The 22820-nt window shown below is 48.8% G+C and overlaps 2 protein-coding genes across 3 annotated transcripts; both read left to right on the forward strand.

Moving 5' to 3' along the window:
* Window positions 1-620: 620 nt before the first annotated feature.
* Window positions 621-2037, forward strand: LOC120660868 (transcription factor HEC1-like). The gene has a single exon (XM_039939514.1). It carries the CDS (start codon window positions 926-928, stop codon window positions 1646-1648), a length of 723 nt encoding a protein of 240 aa, XP_039795448.1. The 5' UTR covers window positions 621-925; the 3' UTR covers window positions 1649-2037.
* Window positions 2038-7807: 5770 nt separating this feature from the next.
* Window positions 7808-15334, forward strand: LOC120660869 (NF-kappa-B-activating protein-like). 2 transcript variants are annotated; one of them, XM_039939516.1, is made up of 6 exons: window positions 9492-11777; window positions 11985-13478; window positions 13572-13873; window positions 13967-14653; window positions 14727-14807; window positions 14900-15334. In XM_039939516.1, exons 1-2 carry the CDS (start codon window positions 11732-11734, stop codon window positions 13388-13390), a joined length of 1452 nt encoding a protein of 483 aa, XP_039795450.1. In that variant the 5' UTR covers window positions 9492-11731; the 3' UTR covers window positions 13391-13478; window positions 13572-13873; window positions 13967-14653; window positions 14727-14807; window positions 14900-15334. The 2 variants fall into 2 exon arrangements, with proteins under 2 accessions (XP_039795449.1, XP_039795450.1); XM_039939515.1 differs by lacking the exons at window positions 14727-14807; window positions 14900-15334 and having other exon boundaries at window positions 7808-11777; window positions 13967-14212.
* Window positions 15335-22820: the final 7486 nt, after the last annotated feature.

Here is a 22820-nt window from a genome sequence, read left to right on the forward strand (position 1 = left end):
GTTCGAATAGAAGGGAAAAGGCGCACGATTCATTGCACATAGCGTAACCCAGAACCCATCAGTCCGACTCGGCCGAGCAGCCTCTGCCCACCCGCTGTAGCTAGCTCTTTTCCGACGCCAGGTAGGCTCCACCGCCAGTACGTGGATCGCAACATGTGCAAAGGCCGTCGCCCACGCCAGGCCATCCACGTGTCACCCCCTCGCGCACGGGCGAACCGTTCGCCAGTCGCCCGCCGCTGCGAGGTGCCGCGCTCTGTGCAGAAAGGGGAGGAGCTGAGGAGGGTGCAGAGGTCCTGAGTATCAGGCCGACGGCGACGCCCCAACAAATCTCGATAAGAAACTGAGTCGTTGAGGGCGTTTTCTGCTCGGAAGGCCGCGCTAGCGCTATATTGTACTAGTATTCGGCATTCGAGCAGGCGAGCAGATATGTTGCAAGATCGGTTGATGCGTGTTCATCCGGAGGCGTCTTTCGGGATGTCGTTTTCAAAGGCAAATAAAGAAAGCGAAACATTTTCTGGACGTTTTCAGTGAGGTGTAATTCGCGGAAGGAGCAGAAAGGGCAAAGGAACAGAGGGAAATTGCAAGAGAGAGAGAGAGAGAGAGAGAGAGAGAGAGAGAGAGGGGGGGGGGGGCGGAAAAAAAACTGGCAGTGCTCGCTGATGCTAGGAGGAAGCAGCGGTTGAGTGCGTCGCCCAGTCCACTGCCAAAGAATGCAACGACGACCCCCACAATCATCCGTAGTGGGCTTGCTTATAAATAGCAGTGCTCTTCACTTGCAGCTCCCCATCGACAGCAGAGCTCGCAAAACCTCCACACCTTCCTGAAATAGCCACTAGCTTCAGGTTCTCTGAGCTCCCTTATCACTCTCGCTCTCAGCCTTCCTCGCTGATCCATATAGGTTGCCAGCTACCAGCCCCATTAACTGATGGAGTTTGACCTGCTCAATTACAGCCCGGAAGCGCAGCTGGAGCTGATGAACACGATGCTCCAGCTGGAGCAGCTCACCAAGCTCGACGGCGGCCATGAGTCGTTGATGGCGCCCGTCTCGCCGCCGGTATCCCCGGTGCAAACCCATGCAGCCCACTGCTTCTCGCCTCCGCCACACGTGTCGGCGACCGCGGCCGCCACCGGCTACTACCCCGATCAGGGCACACCGCCGGCCGCGTACGCCGGCAGTATCGGCCTCGAGCACCTCCAGGTCGACTACGTGCTGTCCCCGTGCGCCGACACCGCGGCGCGGCCGGCGGGGTCGCCGTCGCCGACGTCGTCCGCGGACGCGATGCGGGAGGTGATCTTCCACATCGCGGCGCTGCAGCCGGTGGAGATCGAGCCGGAGGCGGTGCGGCCCCCGAAGCGGCGCAACGTGCGCATCTCCAAGGACCCGCAGAGCGTGGCGGCGCGGCTGCGGCGGGAGCGCATCAGCGAGCGCATCCGCACCCTGCAGCGGCTCGTCCCGGGCGGCACCAAGATGGACACGGCGTCGATGCTGGACGAGGCCATCCACTACGTCAAGTTCCTAAAGTCCCAGGTGCAGTCCCTCGAGCGCGCCGCCGCCGCCGCCACCCACCGCGCCGCCGCGCTCGGCGCCGCCTTCCACCCCGCCCTCCACGCGCCGTGGCAGTACGCGGTCCCCCACGGCGACATGTGACTACCACAACCCAAGCCTCTCGATCGTTACCCTCGAGCGCGCGCGCTCGTCGATTCGCCGCCGGCATCTTCCGATCGGTCGACGACGTACGACGGCCTCTTCTCCATCTGCCGCCGCCGGTGCTGATTCTTTTCTGCTGTAGTGTTGTGTGTGTGTGCATCATCTGTGCATGATCGCATGCGCGTGTATAGAGATGTAGGAGAGCCTTTGGTACATTCTATTGTTGTAGCCGCATACGACGTGGCTGCTCGATCCAATTTTTTGTTGGAGTCGCAGCCCGTGCATGCGCGCGCGTACGTGCCCTACCCTACGTAGTAGGCTGTACATTTCCTTGTACCTGCCCTCTATCCATCCATCAGTTCGTTGCTTCGTTTTCGCACACGCTTCAATTCGCAGTCTAGTACTACTACACCACAGTGTCTCTGATCTTTAAATTTCGTTGGCATGCGCCCCCAAGGGCAAGAAACCGCTCGTCCTTTCCCCTCCTCCATCGGTGCATCCAAGCGACCTGACACATCGGTGGACAAGACAAGCAAAGTTGACCGTCCATCAATGGAGACGGTGGCCGTGTCTCCGGCCGGTTTCCCCTTGCTGCCGGCGCCCGATCCGGCCTCTACCTCCCACTCGTCACGTCGGCCCGTACAAGGCTTCGCCCCACCAGTCCACCACTAGCACTCGCCGATAGCACGCAGCAGGGCCGGTCGATGAAGCAATCTCCTTGTCCTTGTGCTGTACCTGTTACAATCGCGAGCCGCGCGCCGCCGCAACGGTAAAACACGCATCAACCGCCGCGCCGGCCCTGGGCCCTGGCGGCATGCATGCAGGCGCCGCAGGTCGCGCGACCGTTTGTGTCGGGCGCGGCTCCGCCGCCGCACCCGCATGTGCCGGTGTCCGCCGGCCGGGCGGGCCGGCCTTGAATACTCCGGGCCAGCAGTCCGGTGGTGCCCCGCGAGGTTGTTGCCGTTGTTCCGAAGCCGTTGTGGAATTAAGACCTGGCCGGGGGCCCACCGCGCGCGTATAGTGTTTGTTCGGTAATGCTGGCTCGCAGCGTGTGGTGTACCAGCGCCGTGACCGCGCGGCATTGCGAAAACTTTAAGCGTCACATGGCCGCGGCACGGAAATATAGAAGCGTTTTGGAGATCCGCCGATGATCTTGTAGCTATAGTGGGGTTCTTGATGCTCAATCATTGCGCTTAGCTTGTTCATCTCTCCTTTTGTAGCGCCAGCACTAAACGAAATAGTACTAGTTTAGGACCTAAAGAAGTTTTGATCCGCTCTGCAGGAACAGGGCATGCTTGGCTTGCTGGAACTGAAACAGAGCTGCCGCTGATCGAGAGGTTAAGCTTTCGAGATTACCATTGCTCTGGCCCCCCATTAGGTCAACAGCAAGCCATGCTGGACCGTGTCATCCTGCTCCGTTTCTGGACCACGAGACCTGCGATCCCTTCCATGAATCGGCCCCCATGGTATGCTGTAGTACTCCCTGAGTCCTGAAATGTAAGGTATTTGAGAGTTTAAATGTTGTATATGAATGTAAGGCATCTTAGAGTTTGTTAGACAAAATAAAAGTCCTAATAATCTCCTTGGTTTTGGTGCTAATTTTGTAAAAAAATCAATTGTAGTGGGCCAAGAGAGTAAAAAAGACATGCTATTATCCTTGATTTTGGTGTGGGCACTAAAAACTAAGCGATTGATTAACTAAACAATACACTAATAAAAAGTACATATATTTTTTCTCTACCTCTATAATTTGTCTGTAAAAATTCAAAATGCCCTACATTTTAGGAGGGAGGGAGTATTTTTTTTCACGGCACATCAGTGGTGAATCTAGGATAAATATTAGAAGGGGCTTTCTTCTACCTCTACATAATTTTAACCTCTTATCGCAGTGTATTCATGTCAAAAAATTATAGAAGAAGATTAAGGGGGCTTGATCCGCCCCTGCGGCACATGTTGTAGTTTTATCCACACGAAAACGACGGCCGGTGGGCGTGTCACTGTGCGCAAGCTATGAGTTATGACGCATGGGCATTCAAGCAAAACGGGGCGGGGCCTAGCCGACCGACCGATGATGACGCTGAGATCCGCTGCGGCGAAGACGGCGGGTGGGGTGCCACGCGAGCAGAGCCGAGAAATGTGCAGTAGTGGGGTTAGCAGTGAATCGGAGAAGCTTCACGTACGATGAACGGAGCGCTACTGGCTTTGCTGATCGATCGACGTCTAAGAGATGCTACAAATCTACTTGGGCCTTGTTTAGATCACAACCCCTAGATCTCGTAAACACAAAAAAACATTACATCGAATATTTGTACATATGCATGGAGTACTAAATAAAGTCTTTTTATAAAAGTTTTTGCATGGATGGGCTGTAAACCGCGAGAAGAATATAATGAGGCTATTTAATTCATGATTTACAACAGTGATGCTACAGTAAACATCCGTTAATTATGGATTAATTAGCATCATTAGATTCGCCTCGCAATTTACAACCCATCTGTAAAAAAGTTTTATAAATAAACTTCATTTAGTACTTCAAATTAATAAGATTCTATCACAAAATTTTTTGTGTTCCATCTAAACACGCACAGTACGTCTTTTCGATCGTCCCATGGCGATCAACTCCGATCCTCTAGCTACCAGTCTACGACCGACCGCTAAAAATTGATCCGGTTCTGTGCATTGTAAATTGGTTCACGCGGCTGGAATATTCTTAGGCTAGCTAGTAGTAGTTCGTCGTCAGCCATCGGCTGTCGGCAACGGAACAGCAAATCAGCAGCAGCCGCCGCCGCGCACGGACGGTCTGTGCTGCTGGTCGAGAGGAGCAGGGGGGACGGCGACCCCGCGACTGCCCGATCGCTGCCACCTGGAGGGAACCCCCGCCGATGCGCGGCGCGTGGCCGCCGCCGCGAAAGCGCCCCGGTCGGCTCCGGCGCCCGGTCGCCGTCGCCGCGGACACGCGTCAGGCCGGGAGCCGGCGCGGCCCCGCGGGGGGGCCGGGGGCTCGGGCTCGGAACAGGATTCGCGCGAGATCTTGCAGCCGCGCAGGTGCATCCCTCCTCGCCCGAGACTAGCGAGATTGCGAGAGAGCACGAGGCGACCGCGCGCGCGGGAGGAGGCAGCGTTGGAACACGGGCTCGGAACAGCACCGTCAGCGGCAGCGCGCCACCAGGCACCAGCACCACCAGGTCGGGCGCGGACGGCGCCGTATCTCTCTCGCCGCGACCAACCTGATCTCGGTCCCACTTTGGTCGCTGCGATCTTTCTTTCAGCTGCTGCTCGATCCTTTGACGCTTTCCCCCCTTTTGTTTTGTTTTAGGTTTTGTTGAACGCACTTTTTCTGCGGAGCCAGTGAGGTCGCGCCGTCTGTAAAAATCGAAGCGATCTTTTTACTGTTTTCTGAGGCACGTTCTTTCTGCTGGTTCACACTAAGAAGTTGTTCTTGAGATGAACATGGTAAGAAAATGGTCACTAGTGCGTCTGTATGAGCCATCTGCCAGAGGTGCAGTGTAGGTACACGTACAATTGCATCCGATCCGCGTCGAGGGAAATGTAAACGGATTAGGAGGAACAAACATGTCACATCCGGCTTCGTGATGGTTGCCTGATTCCGGAACATTTGGTTTGGATTAGGAGGAACAAACATGTGGGCACTTGCACACAGGCCTTTCACCCGTAGCTTTCTCATCATCCAGATAGTGGCCGGCTTTAAGGCCCCTATCTATCGAGATCATCGTGTGGGGGCCCGGCCCTGATCTGGGCCTGTGCTGTGCACCAACCCTCGTTGGAGCTGCCCGGGGCGAAGGCTGGTGGATGCTGCCCTCGCCAAAGGACATGCTGGGCAGGATGCATGCACCTGAACGACCAATGGAGAACAAATGGACCAGCTTGATGGGGATATCAGTATATGTCCCTTTGAATAATACTTGGGGCGAAGACTAGAGGAAAAAATGGCGCAATGTAGGCCACAGCAAGATGTAACTTTGCATAGGCCTGTTTGACATAGTTTATTTTAGCTTCAGCTTTACATGTTTTACGCAAACCGAGACACTTGTAATGTGAAGCTGTTTTTACGCCCGTGCTAAAATGAACTGGAAGCTGGACAAAGCTAGTTTTTTTTAATCTTCACTAGTCAAATCGTTTTGACACATACGCCATGCCAAACCTAAGACAACTTTACGATTAAAAATAGTGCATGGGAGTTTCTCAGTCTTCAAAATAGAAGGATTGTAAAACCTTTTTCTGAAAGTTTGATTCTCCAAGATAATCTTGCGGACCGCGACGCACACCACACTCACCTCACACGCACACACACTGAACAGGCACGTTTGTATCCTTAACTAGAGACTCATCCCAACGGCTACTGGGGGAAAAAAAAATCCCCAGTGAGGCACACGGATGTCGATCACAGGGGTCGAACCCGCGTCCGGCCACTCGCCCGCTCACGCACCTGGCAACTGAGCTCTCAGTCCTCATCTTGTGTGCTGTGTTGTGTTGTCGATCTGCCCACGCGCACTTCACCGCGATGCACCTGCCACTCGAGAGTTCAGAAGATCAGTGATTTGTTTTTTTTTGAAAACTAAAGATCAGTGATTTGACGAATTGATTTCATCCTTAGTAGATTTCCCCCCACTCCCAATTACGCCAACATTCTGTTTGTCCACTCTGCGAAGTCAATGAGCAGTCACTGTTTTACCAGCGACGGGCCACGAGATTTTGGCCCAACACCTGCACGGTACGCCCAGGGGCGGAGACAGGGGGGGCGGGCAGGGGCCTGGCCCCCCTATGATCTCCAAATTTCTACTACAAATTTAAATTTTGATTAAATTTTTATATAAGTTTGTATGGTTGGCCCCCCTAACAATGAAAAAAATCCAATCCTGGCTCCGCCCCTGGGTACGCCGTCATTCCGGCAAGCTGTTTACACAGTTAATACAGCTGCAGTTAGTGCAGTAATGCACATCCATTTCAGATCGAGTTGAAAATTGGAATCTAATAAACACAATCCAATCCAACAATTTTCCAGCAGTCACGTGACCACCATGACCAATCAGTAACAAGATTTTCCTGGAAAAATCAATGCCACTCCCAGTGCGTGCAAGTTTAATTCCCGATGTGTTTCGCGCAAGAACACCGCCACCACTCAGGTCATGGAGTCATGGCCCGATCGCTCCCTGTCAGTACAAGTGTGCAAGGAGCCGGGGGCACAGTGTTGCTGCCCGACCAAGCGAAGGGCCACATGGGCCGGCTCTGGCCGCGCTAGCCTGGGCGGCTACTCCGCCGGTTGGCCCCCATCTAGGCGCGCCCCGCGACGGCGACCGGCAGACAGCCATCGAGGGCTGCAGAGCGGCGGTACTGCAGGGCCGGCAGCGCGCGGGATCGCGTACCCGGCCGGTCGTTGGAATTTCTAGGTGCGCGGCATTGAATGAATGGCGACGCCGCCGATCAGTGCGTGGGGGTGGTGCCGCCGCCCCCGTCCGGCCGCCGGTGAGGGCTAACTGATGCACGGACGGACGTACCGACCGTTGGTCACCGGGACGGTGGTGCTTCAACAGTTGAAAGCGCGGCGGCGATCGACGTGGTCCGGCCGCTGGGCGGCGGTTCGGCCCTGGATTCTTGCCTTTGGTAGATCCCAGGGGAAGCTGGTCCACTAGTTCGTGCGAATAACACTGCTCTAGTAGAAGTAGTCAGGCTCACTGGCACGGATGCAGATGCAGCAACGAAATCTCGTTGGTCCAGTTCCGGTTTCAAGCTTCTGTTTGAGATTAGAGTTGAACTTGCACAATCAGACAACGAGAGCATGAACCTGTTAAACTGAAGAAACCCATGCATTTGACGAATATGCCTTTCTACGGGAATTTTTTTTAACTCTACGGAAGGAATTAGGTGATAAACTTCATAGTTTTTTTTTGAGGTTTGCTCAGTGGAAACTTGGGTGTACATGTTCATGGGCTAAATATATAGCAGCCCGCTTAAAATGCCCTCCTTCACTAATTGTACCCAAAGCCCATGCAGTAACTTTGTTTTTTCGGACCTAAGCCCATCTTCCTAAAAGAAAGGAATCTAAGCCCATCAGCACCTCACGGCATGAACGACAAACACGAGTTTTTCTGGCCTCACTAGGCCTTCATAAAGGCCCAGAAAGCCCAAATCCCTGATGCCGACCAGATCGAACTAACTCCTCCCCTCCTCCCGAGAAAACCTCTCCACCCTTCGCCTCCACAAGTCCTCAGATCCCCGACGCAACCCTCGCGTCGCCACCCAAATCCCCACCCCCCCACTCCGATCCGGCGAGCCGCCGCCGCCATGTCCCGCTCGGAGCGGCGCCTCGCTTCCGCCGTGGTGCGCCTCCCCGGCTGCTCCAGGGTCTCCGCCTCCCCATCCCCTCGCCGCCGCTCCCCGTCCCCTTCCCCGCGCCGTGACCGCCGCCGCGACCGCTGCCCCAGCCCGTACCGGGACCGCCGCCGCGACCGCTCCCCCGGCCCGAACCGGGACCACCGCCGCGACGACCGCTCCCCCAGCCCCTACCGCGATCGCCGACGCCAGTGGTCGCCGTACCACAACGACCGCGGCCGGGACCGCGACCGGGTTCCCCCGGTCCGCGGCGGCGGGGGTGGGGGCGCCTGGTCGGCCTCCGACGACGACAACGACCCGGAACTCCAGGGCCTCACCTACTTCGAGTACCGCCACATCAAGCGCCAGAAGCTCCGCAAGAGCAAAAAGCGGTGCATCTGGAACATTACGCCCAGCCCGCCTCGTGCCGAGGGCGACGAGGAGAACTACGGTTACAGCGACGTGGAGGAGGAGAAGAAGGAATCCCCAAAGAAGAAGGACTCGCCGGAGGCGAGCGAGGAGGACAGCAAGAACGCCTCGGGGTCAGAGTCTGGTGAGTCTGATAGCCTATCCGAATCCAGCGAATCCGAGTGTTCTAGGAGGAAGCGGAAAGGGAGAAAGAGCAGTCGCCGTAGTAGCAAGCGGAGTCGGCGCCGCCATCGCCATCGTTCCTACAATTCTGAGAGTGATGTGGAAAGCGAGAGCAACGATGATTCAGAGGGCTCGTTTGATTCTGAGGACTCTAGGGATAGGAGCAAGAAGAGATCGCGGAGGCACACGAAATCTAGGAGGGGTAGGAGCTCCAGGAGGAAGAAGAAGAGCCATGATACAGCATCTGAGCAAAGCTCCGAGGAGGCGGAGCATTCTGACCATAGCGCCAGGGACAGTAACAAAAAGAGTAAGAGCTCAAAGAGGAAGAGGAGCAAGCGGTCAGACTCTGAAGAATCACTACCTTCTGATGCCAATCCTGATGTTAAGGAAGATGAAGAAATAAAGGAGCCAGTCATTGATCCGGAAGCAATCAAGTTCAAGGAAATGCTTGAGGCCCAAAAGAAAGCTGCCTTGGAGAACGATATGCCTGTTGGGCCAATGCCTCTTCCTCGTGCAGAAGGGCATATTAGCTATGGTGGTGCACTAAGGCCAGGTGAAGGTGATGCTATTGCACAGTATGTTCAGCAAGGCAAGCGTATTCCGCGACGTGGTGAGGTCGGTCTGTCTGCAGAGGAGATTCAGAAGTTTGAGGATTTGGGGTATGTGATGAGTGGAAGTAGACACCAGAGGATGAATGCTATCCGTATCAGGAAGGAAAACCAAGTTTACAGTGCTGAGGATAAGAGGGCGCTGGCTATGTTTAACTATGAGGAGAAAGCGAAGCGGGAACATAAGGTTATGGCTGACTTGCAGCGCTTGGTGCAGAGAACCATTGGCAACGATGTGGGGCCTTCACATGATCCGTTTGCTACTACAGATGGCTGAGTAATGATTTCCTGATCTTCTACAATGAAAATGGTCAGCTGTGTTGTTAGGCATGCTCTACCTGTTTGTGATTTCTTGCCTACATTTTAAGTAGTGATGAAATAGTCACTTCCCTAGCTATGCTCAGTACTCTTATGCGGATATTACTCATGGAACCTTAGTAAGAAAAGAGCTTATTGTTAGCTTGTATTGTTGTATTGGCTCTATGTTGTTATATGGTTACTATCCTTTCATGTCCTTATGTTTTCTATTATTATGGTTTCAAGCTGCTTTGTTTGTAGCATGTTCCCTTGGAGTATGCATAGGATTAGCATATAGGCATACCTTGGATTGTTAGTAATCTGTATCCCTTTTTCAGTTTTTTTGCCATATGCAACTTTTAATTTTTAGTATTTATATTTTGAAACAAACCATGAAAATCAACACTACCATTCTTCCCATTAATTCAAACTATCATCATTATGGAATCGCCTGGTAGGAAATGTTTGAAATACCATCCCAGGATCTTGTGAATCAGTACTTTCGTATGAAATCCAATTGCTGGTATTGTAAATTGCTCCAGCTTCATTGAGCGACTGATCTTGCACTTCCTGATGTTCCTGTAGCTTTAGGTTTTCAATCTTGATTTCTCAGACTGGAAGTTGATTCCTCACTTTTATTTTCCACACTAGTGGTTATGAACTTAGAGATAATTTTCATATGCAGACACATACTCTAGTCCGTGATCTTGTGCCTATTTCATCGATAGTGTTGTGAGTTGATAGTTTGTTTTAGGCATAGTTCAATCAATCATGAGCATAAACACTGTCCTGTCTGCTTGACTTATTGATCAGCACACTTATTCAGCACCAAAAATCGATCATGTTGTCTCCAGAAAAAAAAGACCTTGCTCCCTGCTACCCTTCTTATTTCAAACTGATGCATTTTACCTGATAAAATTGTTAGTTTTTTCTTGGAACAGCTATTGTTGCCACATAAAAGCTGCACTCAGCGTTCTGCACAAGGACGGCCGCCATAGTTGTTTGGTTTCAGGGGCTAAACTTTAAACCATGTCACATCAATTTTTTTTTAGTATTTAGTAGTATTAAATGAAGTCTAATTATAAAACTAATTGCAGAACTTCGGGTTAAACTGCGAGACAAATCTAATGAGATATATTAATCCATAATTAGAGGATGGTTAATGTAGCATCATTGTAGCAAATCATGGATTAATTAGGCTCATTAGATTTATCTTACAAATTAGCACCCATCTGTCAAAAAAAATTATAAAGAGTAAAGTGCATGCACCATACATGAAGTTGTATTATTGTTTCACTTTGATCCAACAAGTTGCAAACGTAACAATACGATACACCAAGTTGCAAAATACACTATTGTACGGTCCAAGATTGTTACTTAACAATTTCTTTGCCACCTTTTTGGGCTAAGATGAAGTCGCAACGTTTGTATTATTGTTTGGGAAGTGGATATATTTCCTGTGTTCTGCATAAAGTAGTTTATAGGATTGAGAAATCTCAAAAGAAAAAAGAAAAGAAATGAAAGAAGCAGAACTGATGAGTAAAATCAGCTGCTTGCTACGGCCAGCAACTAGAAAAAAGCGATTCGTAGTTCACGACGGCCGGCGAGTCTGAACATTAGCCTGCATCTTCTAGAGGGACTTTAAGTCGCGTAGCTCCAAGACTCTGTCCGCCCCGGCGGTCCGTAAGACATGCGCAGCTCGAGTGTGGCGTGGATCGGAGGTGAGCAGTAGCTCGACAATCCATGCTGCAGGGCTGTGGAGGGCTTCCTCCATGGCCGGCGAGGAACATCACCAAGTTGCAGGTGTTGAAGTTGATGAAGATGATACCCGTCTTGAGCGGATTATTGAGACCCAAGTTGCCTGGATCGATCTCAACTCTGGAATCAAGTCGCTGGCTGAGATTCCCAGTTCTCCCCATAGCCTGTAAGTTGCCTCACTCGGCCTTATCCAACTCCTAATCTGCCGTCCTAGCCGGGATATGTTTTCTGGGATAAGGCATATTAGGAGTTGGTTCATTGTACTGCCTTCCCACCCCTCGTATCCCACGAACCAAACGCGGATAGAGGACTCGGGGGTAAAAGGGGACGCGAGACGTGCAGCACGTATCCGCAGCTATATCCGCGGAAAACTCTCTGCTTTCTGTTCGTGGCTTCGGTATCGACTCAGATAAGGTGGAAGCGTTGGGGTCGTTGGAGTGATCCGAAGGCGATCAAAAGTTAGACGGGAGGCACATTATTCGCCTTCCCTCACCTGCAGATGGAACCGCGGTGGCGTGAACCCAGAAGCCTTACTCCAGATTACGGTAAGTCCAACTGCATCTATCGTTTTCATGATGAAATCAACAATTTTGATCTGCGAATTATGGTGCAATTAGAGTTTGATAGGAGGCTTAATTAAGAATTAGGAATGCAGCAGCCTATCAACTACTGAAACACTATGTATTGGCTTTGTAGATGAATTAAGAGTTCAGAGTTTGTCTAACGAATCCTTCATCTCTTCTAAAATGCAGGATCATCTGACGAATGGTTTAGTGTAGAGGTACACCATTCAGGATTTTTCTGTGGGATTGGGAGAAACATAACCTCTCTAAATGACAAGATCGACTGGTTTGATTATTGCAACAATGATACTTGGTCACTTCTATGGGTGGAGGATTTTTTGAAGCAACTACAGATTGCATTCACAGGCTATGTGAGGGTGTACTGGTGTGTGCCTGAACAATCAATAGGAGAAGGATGGAGGCCTCTTAAGTGTGATACTCACATAGTGGAAATGAACAAAGCCAGCCAAATTGCAAAGAACATTCTCTTATATGTTGACCATCATAACCTGTTGGAGTCACATAAAAGTAAGTTGGTGGATGACCCCTTTTTTAATGGACAAAAGGAGTTTCCTGATGTGACTGATCTTGACAATAGAAAGAAGCTTCATGAGAGTGAACAAGGTGGAGGTTCAGATGAGGATTCTGAAATAGAAACAATTTATGTTGACTCAGATTATGAAATAGACAATGACGATGACCTCTATATGCATAATGTCGATGACATGGTTCATGATGAAATGTGTGTGAACAAAAGCAAATGGCCTACACTAGAGCAAGTGGAGAACGAGGAGGACAGTGATACACCTGATGTTGAAGAGCTGCAACTGCCTGATCAAGAAGAGAAAGAAACCATTAATTTTAATTTCCATACATTCAGGGATGATATTGATATGACAAATCCAATTTTCAGAGTTGGAATGATTTTTGCAGATGTTACAGAGCTTAGAAAGGCTGTGGATGCTTACAGCCTCAAGAATAGAAGGCCTATTCGGAAAGTAAGAAATGAGAAGAACAGACTTGAAGCTGTGTGCAAAGAGGGTTGTCCTTGGTTTTTAAAGGCAGGATATGATAGTAGAAGCCAAAGCATGCTAGTGAAGCATTATGATGGCAAGCACACTTGCAACAAAGTGTGGGAACTCAAGGCATTTACGGCACCTTTTCTTGCAAAGAGGTATCTTGAGTATTTTAGGGATGACGAAAAGCTAAGTCTAAAAGCTTTTACAAAGATTGTGCAGAGAAAGTTCCAATTAAAAATTTCTAGATGCAAGATGAGTAGGGCAAGAAGGGCAGCATTGAAAGAGATTTATGGTGAGGTTTTGGAACACTACAATCTTCTTTGGGACTATGGTCAAGAGCTCAGAACAACCAATCCTGGGAGCACATTTTGGTTGACCCTTAAAACAATTCATCATGTAGGGCCACCCCCAAGATCACCGCAACACTTCAGCACCTGCTACTATTCTCTAGATGCATGCAAGAGGGGTTTTTTGGAAGGGTGTAGACCCATAATTTGTGTGGATTGTTGCCACATCAAAACAAAGTATGGTGGACAGTTGTTTACGGCTATGGGTTACAGAAGTGGAGTCAACTAATAGCTGGAAATGGTTTCTGACCACATTCAAGAACGATCTTAACATCATTAATACTGGACCATACACCATTATGAGTGACAAACAGAAGGTGAGCATTACTTATTAGGCCTTTCTACACTTCATTTCTGCTTTGGTTCCTTCATTTACATTTTGTAATTCTCGGTTCATTTTGGGTTTGAAGGGCCTTATCAATGCTGTAAATGCCATCTTTCCTGATGCTGAGCAAAGGTTTTGTGCTCGCCACATGTATCAAAATTTCAATGCTGTCCACAAAGGTGAGACCCTCAAGAATGATTTATGGTCATGTGCAAGAGCATGTAACATACCAAGGTGGAACAAGGCATTGGCAAAATTAGAGGAGGATAGCCCTGAAGCCTACAAATGGATAGAGGAACAACCTCCAAACCAGTGGTGCAGAGCCTTCTTCTCCGAGTTTCCAAAATGTGATATGTTGCTAAACAACAATTGTGAAGTATTTAACAAGTAGGTATTTGAAATCTTAAAATTTCAGCTTAATGTAAATAATTGAGCTGCAATACATGCGATGTAATATCTTACTAATGTTTGATGGAACAGGTACATACTTGATGCAAGGGAGATGCCTGTTCTCACTATGTTTGAGAAAATAAGATGTCAGATCATGAATAGGTTATACACAAAACACAAGGAGGCTACTGAGAAGTGGAGAGGCAAGATCTGTCCGAAGGTAAGGAAAAAGGTGGAGAGGCATGCTGAGTATGCAGGTGGTGTTGATGTATTTCCTAGTGGTGGTGGAGTTTTTTCAGTAAAAGATAAGGATGAAATACATGTGGTTGATATTAATGTTTCCCGATGTGATTGCCGTAGATGGCAACTCACTGGTATCCCCTGTTCGCATGCCATTGCTTGCTTCAGAGAAGATGGCATAATTCCTGAAGATGAGTGCATGAATGCTACTCCATTAACACTTATCTTAAAGCTTATGGATACAACATCATGCCAGTTAGGGACAAGCAACACTGGGAAAAGATGAATAGTGTGGAGGTACACCCTCCAATTTATGAAAAGAAGATAGGGAGGCCAAAGAAGTCAAGAAAAAAAGCACCAATGGAGCTTGAGGGTAGTACCAAGCTGAGTAAACATGGAGCTACTATGCACTGCAGTATATGCAAGTCAGCAGATCACAATAAGAGAAACCATAGCCGTTGTGTCGAACAAAATCAAGGCGTGCAACTACCAAATGTACAAGCAAATGATGCGGAAGTTGATCCTACAATACTAGAGGTATGAACTGACATCGTAGCTGCCTCAATCTTTATTTTGCCATGTCACCAAATACATTTTTCTACAATTGTAGGACATAAATCCTAAAAGAGCAAATCCCAACATGGATCCCAGCCAGACAAATGGAAGTATGATATTCAACTTGCTGCATGAGGTGCATTTTTTACACACTTGAGCAGTAATTTACCAAATTGGCTATAGCTACAGTACCCTAGTTACTGACATTGTGTTAACTCTTATTTCTAGGACCCACTTAAGGAGAATAGAAACAGGCAACTCCCAGGGCCACTTCCAGAGTCTGTCTTTGTAGAACAACACAGGGCTGATCTCCCACCTCCAAGCACTACGTGAGAAACACAAATTTGTAACGGGCACGGATGGCCCTTCCGTAATGGGCCTAGCAACCGTTACTGTTATCGGGTTACAAATGACAGTATAAAGGTAATGGGCGCATGCCCATTACACACAGCACATAATCGTAACGTGCTCTAAACCTGGCCCGTTACAAAAAGCTGTGACCCGTAACACAAACTTGAGTTTTCTGTGGGCCCACAGAGCAAAATTGTAATGAGTGTCTGTCAAACACCGTTACAAGTACTTATATTTTGTAACGCCATGCTAACAAAGACCGTTATCTTTTATAATATAGGTAACGGAAGTTGTACGGAGCCCGTTACAATATGTGGTTACCCATGACCAAAGCGTGTCTTACATGGTCCCACTTGTCATATTTGGTAACGGTCAACTTGTGAAACCCGTAACCATAGATTTATATAGGTAACGCCCATTTAGAAAAGCCCATTACAAACAGGTGTTACCCATAACCAAAGCGTCTTTTTCTGGTCCCACTAGTCAGATATGGTAACGGTTGTCAACATAGGTCCGTTATTGAAATAGAATATAGGTAACCATTGTTTTGTAATACCCGTTACAAATAGATGTTACCATTGACCATGCGTCTCTATCTGGTCCCACTTGTCAGTTTTCATAATGGTTTATGTTTAACACCCGTTACCATAATATTATATAGGTAACGAGTCGTTCATGTATAAGGTTATTATTTTCTGCCGCTTTCGAGCCCAAAAAGCCGAGCATCGCTGAGGTTGGAGATGAAGTGGCCGGCGGCGGCCCATACATGGCAACAGACAACAACGGGCACCAATGTACTCGAATGCATATCCTCTTGAAGTCTCCATTAATTTTCTGTCTTGCTTCGGAGAGCAACAAGTTTTTCACAGCCATTGACAAATAACAAATGAATATATGACACAGACACAGTCACACACACACACGATCAGCGATATTGATTAGAAACATTAAGAGATGTAATTTTTGTGAACAAAACCTACAATATACTTACCAGTTGACAACAGTTACTACATCCTTGAACTTTCGCAATGGAAAACCTTTAGAAGAATCCAAATACCAGACCACATTCCACTTCATCACAATGATGACCAGTACCCAGTGGCTACCGGTGTTGAAGGCACCGACCACGTAGTTGTGATTCATAGCCTTTTTAATTGCTTGAATCACATCATTGCTCTTGAATTGAACCATTGTAGCCGAGAAAATTTGTGGGGTCCATGAAAGTGATCGGGTGCTCTAGCCTAAGAGGGGGAGGGGGTGAATTAGGCACTAATAAAAACTTTGACCTATGGCTCCAACTAGTTTGCACAAAACTTAAACTAAAACATGCTATCTAGATGTGCAACTAGGTTGTTCTAGTGTGAAACCCATATCCCAAAAGAGTTTAGCAACCTATAGCCTTTCCTATGAAGAAATTTATTCTATGAAAGTAAAGGCACACAAATTGCTAGTATGAAATGCGGAAGCTTAACGAGCGGGATAGGAGATAGCAAACTCTTGACGCGGGTGTTTATCCCGTGGTTCGGTTAGCCACAAAGGCACACCTACATCCATGTTGTTGTAGCACTCACTAAGAGTATTGCTACTCGGCCACCAAGTCTTTTCCGTGAACACAATCACGGTCACCTTGGCCCCGGGTTCCACTAAGGAGCTTCTCCACAAAGGATGTGGGTCTCCACGTCCCCCGCACAAAGATGTCGTCGCCGCTCCACACCAAGTCGGAGGGTCGATGACGTTGCCGGCGAGCTTCACGCTCCAAGGTGCCGGCGCACCAAGCTCTTGTTTTGGTTCGCTAATGAACCACAGCACAAAGGCTCGAAGCCTTGCAAACTCACTCACTAAGAGCTAATCCTTTACACAACACTCTCAAAGTGTGCTAAGGGCTAAGGATATGATCTTGATGCTCTTGTATGGCTTGGAGATATTCTTGGGTGTGTGTGTGGGATGTCCAGCAACTCCAGCAAACTTTAAATGGCCGGGGTGAGGCGTATATATAGGCCACAAAGTCTTGTAGCCGTTGCTCCAACGGTCAGCAGAAAATCTGCGTATCACCGGATGAACCGATGCCTCTGGCAGGGGTACCGTCAGTTCATCCGGTCACTCTAAGACATGAAGTAGCCGTTGAACTTCTGACGGCTAACACAGTGACCACCGGTTGAACCGATGCTTGCCCGTCGGTTAAACCGGTCACTCACAGCCTTCTTCTCTTCTGCTGACGTCAATGCACCGACGCAATACTCCGATGCACCGTCGGTTGAACCAGTGCTGAAGAAACTTCTCCTGGGCACTTAACATCGTCTCTGGTACACAGTACGCCCAATGCACCGATGCCCTTTCTTGGACTGTCGGTTCAACTGGTGCCTATAGGCTGACTTGGCTTTGATTCCCTTCTGCACCAGGATTCCATATCATCGGTTCTTCCGACTACCATCGGATGCACCAATGCCCTTGGCGGAACCCCCGTAGGGGCGGCCCTTCGGGCCTTGCTACGCCTATCTTCTCTTTCTCTTTGTCATCACTTGAACCTAAAACCCTGAGAATGGTCATCTTAACAATCATATTAGTCCAAGTGTTGTGTTGTCATTCGATCACCAAAATCACTCGAAATGGCATAAAAGGTGCCATGTTCGTTTCAGTCCAAAAAGCCAACATTGCATTTCATCTCCTCAGCCAGTTTCATCATTTTCCTACAAATAAACAATTTCTTAGCATGAGCTTGTTTGTAAAGAATTAAAGAAGTTTTTTTATATTGAAGGGACTTACAATGTCCAGCACCTCAACAAGCCAACATCCAGACTATCCAAGTTGAAAAGGTCATACAAGTCATTGAATCCTACTGTCAATTGCAATTCACCGTCACTATCAAAGCAGGATGCAGGCACCTTTGCAGAAATTTCAGTAGTACCATGCAGACTTTTTTGCATGACAAAAGCATGCAAGCCTTCACAACTTTCCCTAGCAATCTTTAAACCCTCTTCTGACAACATAGGCTCACCAGGCTTGTATTTTGGATTAGCCATAGTCCAAGCAGCGCCAACGTCCATTTTTCTAGTCTGATGTTGGTCCATCTGCTGCTGTTGTTGTGGCTTGTGCAGCTGCGTTGTTTGGTTGAGCTGCTGGGTTGGAGTTTGGCTGAGCTGCTGCTGATTGGTTTGAGTTTGGCTTTCTATTAGCTGCTCCGACTGATTTTCAGGCTGATGTGGCCCCATTTTATTTTCAGGCTGCTGGCTGAGGTGCGGCTTCTGCTGAGCCTCCTTTTGCTGACGCGGAGCTAAAGTAGCTCCATCTGAACCTGTACAAGCTGATGTTGCTGCAGAGTTTGGATCTCTAGACCTGGGTGGTACAAGAATTCTCTGTCTTGGCCACTGTATGCGTTGCAAGAGAGAATCACCTATGGTTATGATTTCATCCCCTACCGGGATAGGAAGTTTGATGTGCCTTGCATTGGGCCACATGTAAGTAGGTTGCACCACTGCATACCCACTCTGCACCGGTACTGTATGGCAAGTCTGTTGATTTGGATAGACAGTGGCTAATGCGAGCTCCATGTCACATCCGCCGCAATCCACAAGACTGCATTTAGTTGGCTCTGTCAGCTGCTCTATTGTGTCCGGCTCATCAGGTGGTGGACCATCATTTTGGTCCTCGTCAATGTGCAAATCCTCCTCACACCTACTGTTGTTTCCAGTTTGGGTGAGGCACAGACCATCCGGTATGTGCACGCCTGCAACTCTCGGCAACTCCATAACTCTGGTGATTGCTTCACCAACGATCTCTTCCTTGTCCACATCAGACCTCCTCCTCCTTTTCTTCCTGTACATTCCAGCACACTCTTCGCCAAACCCTTTACCCCAGCCAAGTGAACTTGACACGCCTCGCACCCGACCTCTATGCTCTGGATTCTCAAGTGCCTCAGTAAGAACATCATTCTCCCTAACAACGGTGAAAGAACCATCGCTAGCTTGAGCTGTAATTCTTTTCACCTTATCTGCTACTTCCGCCACCAGAGGGGAACTGAATGTTATGTTCCCGCTTTCACTAGTGGCCTTCCCTGACCTTGCCCGCAGATATGGCCTCGAACGTCCAGGAAATTGCTCCCAAGGGTTCTCCTTTCCTTATGCAGCTAGCTTTGTATCCTCCTCCTCCCACTCTTTCCTTTTACCATGATAACCTTTTCTGCCCATCTTGTGTGGCTTATTGTGCTTGGCTCTCTTCTCTTTCATCTCCTGGCTCACATGCTCAAACAATGGAGAATTGGTTGTCTCCACAAACTCCTCCCAGTCTTCTTGCTTTAAAAAGGGGTGCTTCTCATAGGGAAGCTCATCTTGCCGAACAAAATCTGCTCTTAAATGCGACTTGAATCGCCGCTGCAAACTCGCAATCTCTTTCATAGCTGCCTTAATTGCTTTATCACGAGCAGTTGTGGACATATCAGCTGGGTACTCTAGCTTTTCCTCCAAAACAGTGAACAGATCTCTCCTCTGTTCTAGTGTGAGATCCTCAGCATTTGTGTTGATTGACACCCTCTCCTGGGCAATGAGGCCACAGATCGTAACGAATCTTTTCCTCGCAGCATCTGGGGTAGGCCAACCATCATCATCAAGTCCAGTTGCAGTCACTTTGTCCTCTGGCCATTTGGTTTGTGTCCGTGACTTGCGTGCTCGAGTGCTACTCCCAGCAATTTGTGAGGAGTGAGCCTGTGAAGCAGCTGCACTATTGAAATTTGCATCATTTGACTCAGGTGCATTGTTGCCCTGTGTACCAGGTTCACTATCACCAGTGGAACTTGCTGATGAGGCCGGCTGCATAGATTATATACAAGTGTGTCAGTAGAGCAACATAAGTAAGGCTGCAAAGCATCAATAATTATATAATAGTTGGGGATAGGTACTAACCATTTTGACAGTGGCAAGCAGTGCTTATATATCAAAGCAATGAAGTGTAGATTCTACGGCCTTTTGGCAAGAATAGGATAGAGCAATCAATTAGTATAATTATGACAGGAAAAAAACTATACATCAAGACAACAGTTTTGAAAAGACTGCTAATCGTATGTGAAATGACCCTAAACATAAAGATATGACAGACAAATTAACTGTGAAACATGCTTTGGCCTAAAAATTAAATTAGCTTAGCTCACAGTTTTGAAAGGACTGCTAATCCTATGTGAAATGACCCTAAACAACAACAAAATAGCATGTCTCCCTAATAGCATAAAAATTGAAGTGGCATTTCTCTCTAATATAGGCAATTTCTAGGTTCTGTAACTAATATAGGCAATTTCTACCCAAAACCACATCAAAGTGGCATTTCTCCCTAGTAGCACAAAAATGTCTAACTAGTTCGTGTAACTAATATAGGCAATTCCTACCCAAAACCACAGCAAAGCAGCATGTGAGAGCAGAAACTGTGAACACGTTCACTAATGCATCATCCCTAATCATTCAGTAGGACACTTTCACTCCTCATGAAGTCACTGCTCGGTAGTTGGCCAAATCGAATCATTCTAGACTCTAAAATTGGAGGAAGGAGCCCTTACCTCTGTCGCGAGGTGGTTGTGTCGCATCGTTGCCTGAGGTGGCCGGGTCGCCGTCGCCGGGATGCGTCGTCATCATGGCAGGAGCCGCCTCGTGATCATCAAGGTAGGAGCCGGCTCTCCGTTGTCACGGCAGCAGCCGCCTTGCCATCGTCACGCCAGCAGCCGGGTCGCCGTCGTCACGCCAGGTGCCGCCTCACCGGCGTCGGGTCGGGTTAGGGTTTCAAACCCTAGCTGCGACAGCGCGAGGAGGAACAAAGTGGAGGAGAGGCACCGGGAAGAGAAGGCGAGTGGCGCGGAGGAGTAGGGCAGGAGGCGAGTCGCGCGGAGGATGAGCGCAGGGCCAGAGGAGGAGAGCAGCGGCGCCGGAGGAGGAGGAGAGGAGGGCGGTGGCGGAGGAGAAGAGAAGAGGATTTGATTTGGTTTGGCGGTGGAGAAGCGGTTTGTTTTGGGCTACAGACGCTGACGTGTGGGCCCGTGGCCAAGGTACGCAAGGCGGTTCCAAAATTTCGGCCGGCTGGCGCCTGTGGTTTGATTTGGCCTGTGACACTAACGCGTGGGCCCGAAATCATTTTTTTCAAACTAAAATTTGAACCTTCAAATGCCTAAGCTACTTTAGTTCAAAAAATTCAACAAAAAATGTTTCTAGAAAGATAAAAACAGAGGTTACAATCGAAGATATGGATCACCCTTGGATCTGCTATGTTTGTTCACAACTCAAAAAGAAAAACAACCCAAATTGAATGTTCCATTAATTTTAGAGTTCAGAAAACAGCCCCTAAAAATTCATTAAAAATGTCAACAATTCATCATTTGACATATAGTATTTGAATAAAATAACATAATTCATAGTTGTGTACTAAGAATGTAACTTACTTTACAATATGATGCATCTTGTATAAATTAATATGATATAACAATTTTAATAACATCTTAACTTGGTCTAAAAGTTCTACAAATTGATGTGGCAACATAATTTGGGTCCCTAAGCTTTACATAAAAATTTCAAATGGATTCGATGAAGGAAGAATACACATTGTGTACAAATGCCTACATCTTCCACATAGTTCCATGCAATGTTACTCCAACATTGAAGTCTTCCATACTTTACTCGTATGCATGTCAAATTTCAACATAACCTTGTCCTCACCTTAATATTGCAAAATACGATGAAGTACAAGGTAATGGTAGTGTCAAACAAATGTGTTTTCTAATATCTATTTAGGTCAAACAAGGTAAGGTATAGAAATAGAATCTGATAAATTGAATATGTACTTGAAAGCATCATTAAAGGAAGGAGGGTGATTTTAGAAAAATTCAGGAAAAAAAACATCAAATTTGGATTCCGTATGACCGAGTAATATCAGTTACAAATTTTAATTGTAGATTAAAAGGACAAATGGCAACCAGGGCAATAGAACTGGGCCAATCGCGCGCTGCCACCTGGCCCCGAGGCAACCGCGCGCTGCCACCTGGCCCGCAGCGTAGAACTAAGTAAAAAAATAGAAAACTCAGTACAGTGCAACAAACAACGAAGTGGCGGAGTGGTAGTGCTTGAACCTCATGAAGTGCTGGTCTCGGGTTCGAATCCCCCCATTGACACTCTTTTTTGGAGGTTTTTTTTTTCGGTGGATAAAACATCAAAAAATTATGCTGCTGCGCTGGGAAAAAATTGGGGCACACCTATGGGATGTCTCCGCCTCTTCCTCTTCCTCTTTGTCTCCCTCGACCCCTCTGCCTCTTCCTCTCCTCTTCGTCTCCCTCGACCCCTCCGCCTCTTCCTCTCCTCTTCGTCTCCGGCGGCGGCGATGTTTTCCCGCAAGCGGCGTGCACTAGTCACCCTGCAACTCCGGGAGGACGGCCGTTGGATCTCGGGGAAGAAGCCAGGCGCGGGGAAGAAGGCGGCCGCGGGGACGAAGGCCTGTGCGGGGAAGAAGGCCCGCGCGGGGAAGGCGCCCACGGCTACGAAGGCGGCCGCGGGGATGAAGACCCGCGCGGGGAAAGCGGCCGCGGCTACGGCGGCTGCGGCGGCTGCGGCGGGGACGGCGGCCGCGGGGACCCCTCCTGCCCTAACCCCCAATGTGGAGGTGACCGAAGAGGAGCCGGCGCCGGGACCCCTCCTGCCCTACCCGCCGGGCTTCGGTCCCAAGGTGGAGGACGGTGGTGCTTCCCACTCCACCCCGCCGCCGCCGCCGGCGGCTGCGGGGAAGGGCCCTTCCAACGCGTCTCAGGTAATCCTTGCTCTGTGCTCTATGCTCTGTG

The sequence above is a fragment of the Panicum virgatum genome, chromosome 2N (genome assembly GCF_016808335.1).
Source record: "Panicum virgatum strain AP13 chromosome 2N, P.virgatum_v5, whole genome shotgun sequence".
NCBI classification, from domain to species: Eukaryota; Viridiplantae; Streptophyta; class Magnoliopsida; order Poales; family Poaceae; genus Panicum; species Panicum virgatum.

Excerpts from the sequence above, each read along its gene's own strand:
- LOC120660868 (XM_039939514.1), top strand. The coding sequence starts at position 926 with ATGGAGTTTGACCTGCTCAATTACAGCCCGGAAGCGCAGCTGGAGCTG.
- LOC120660869 (XM_039939515.1), top strand. The coding sequence starts at position 7,952 with ATGTCCCGCTCGGAGCGGCGCCTCGCTTCCGCCGTGGTGCGCCTCCCC.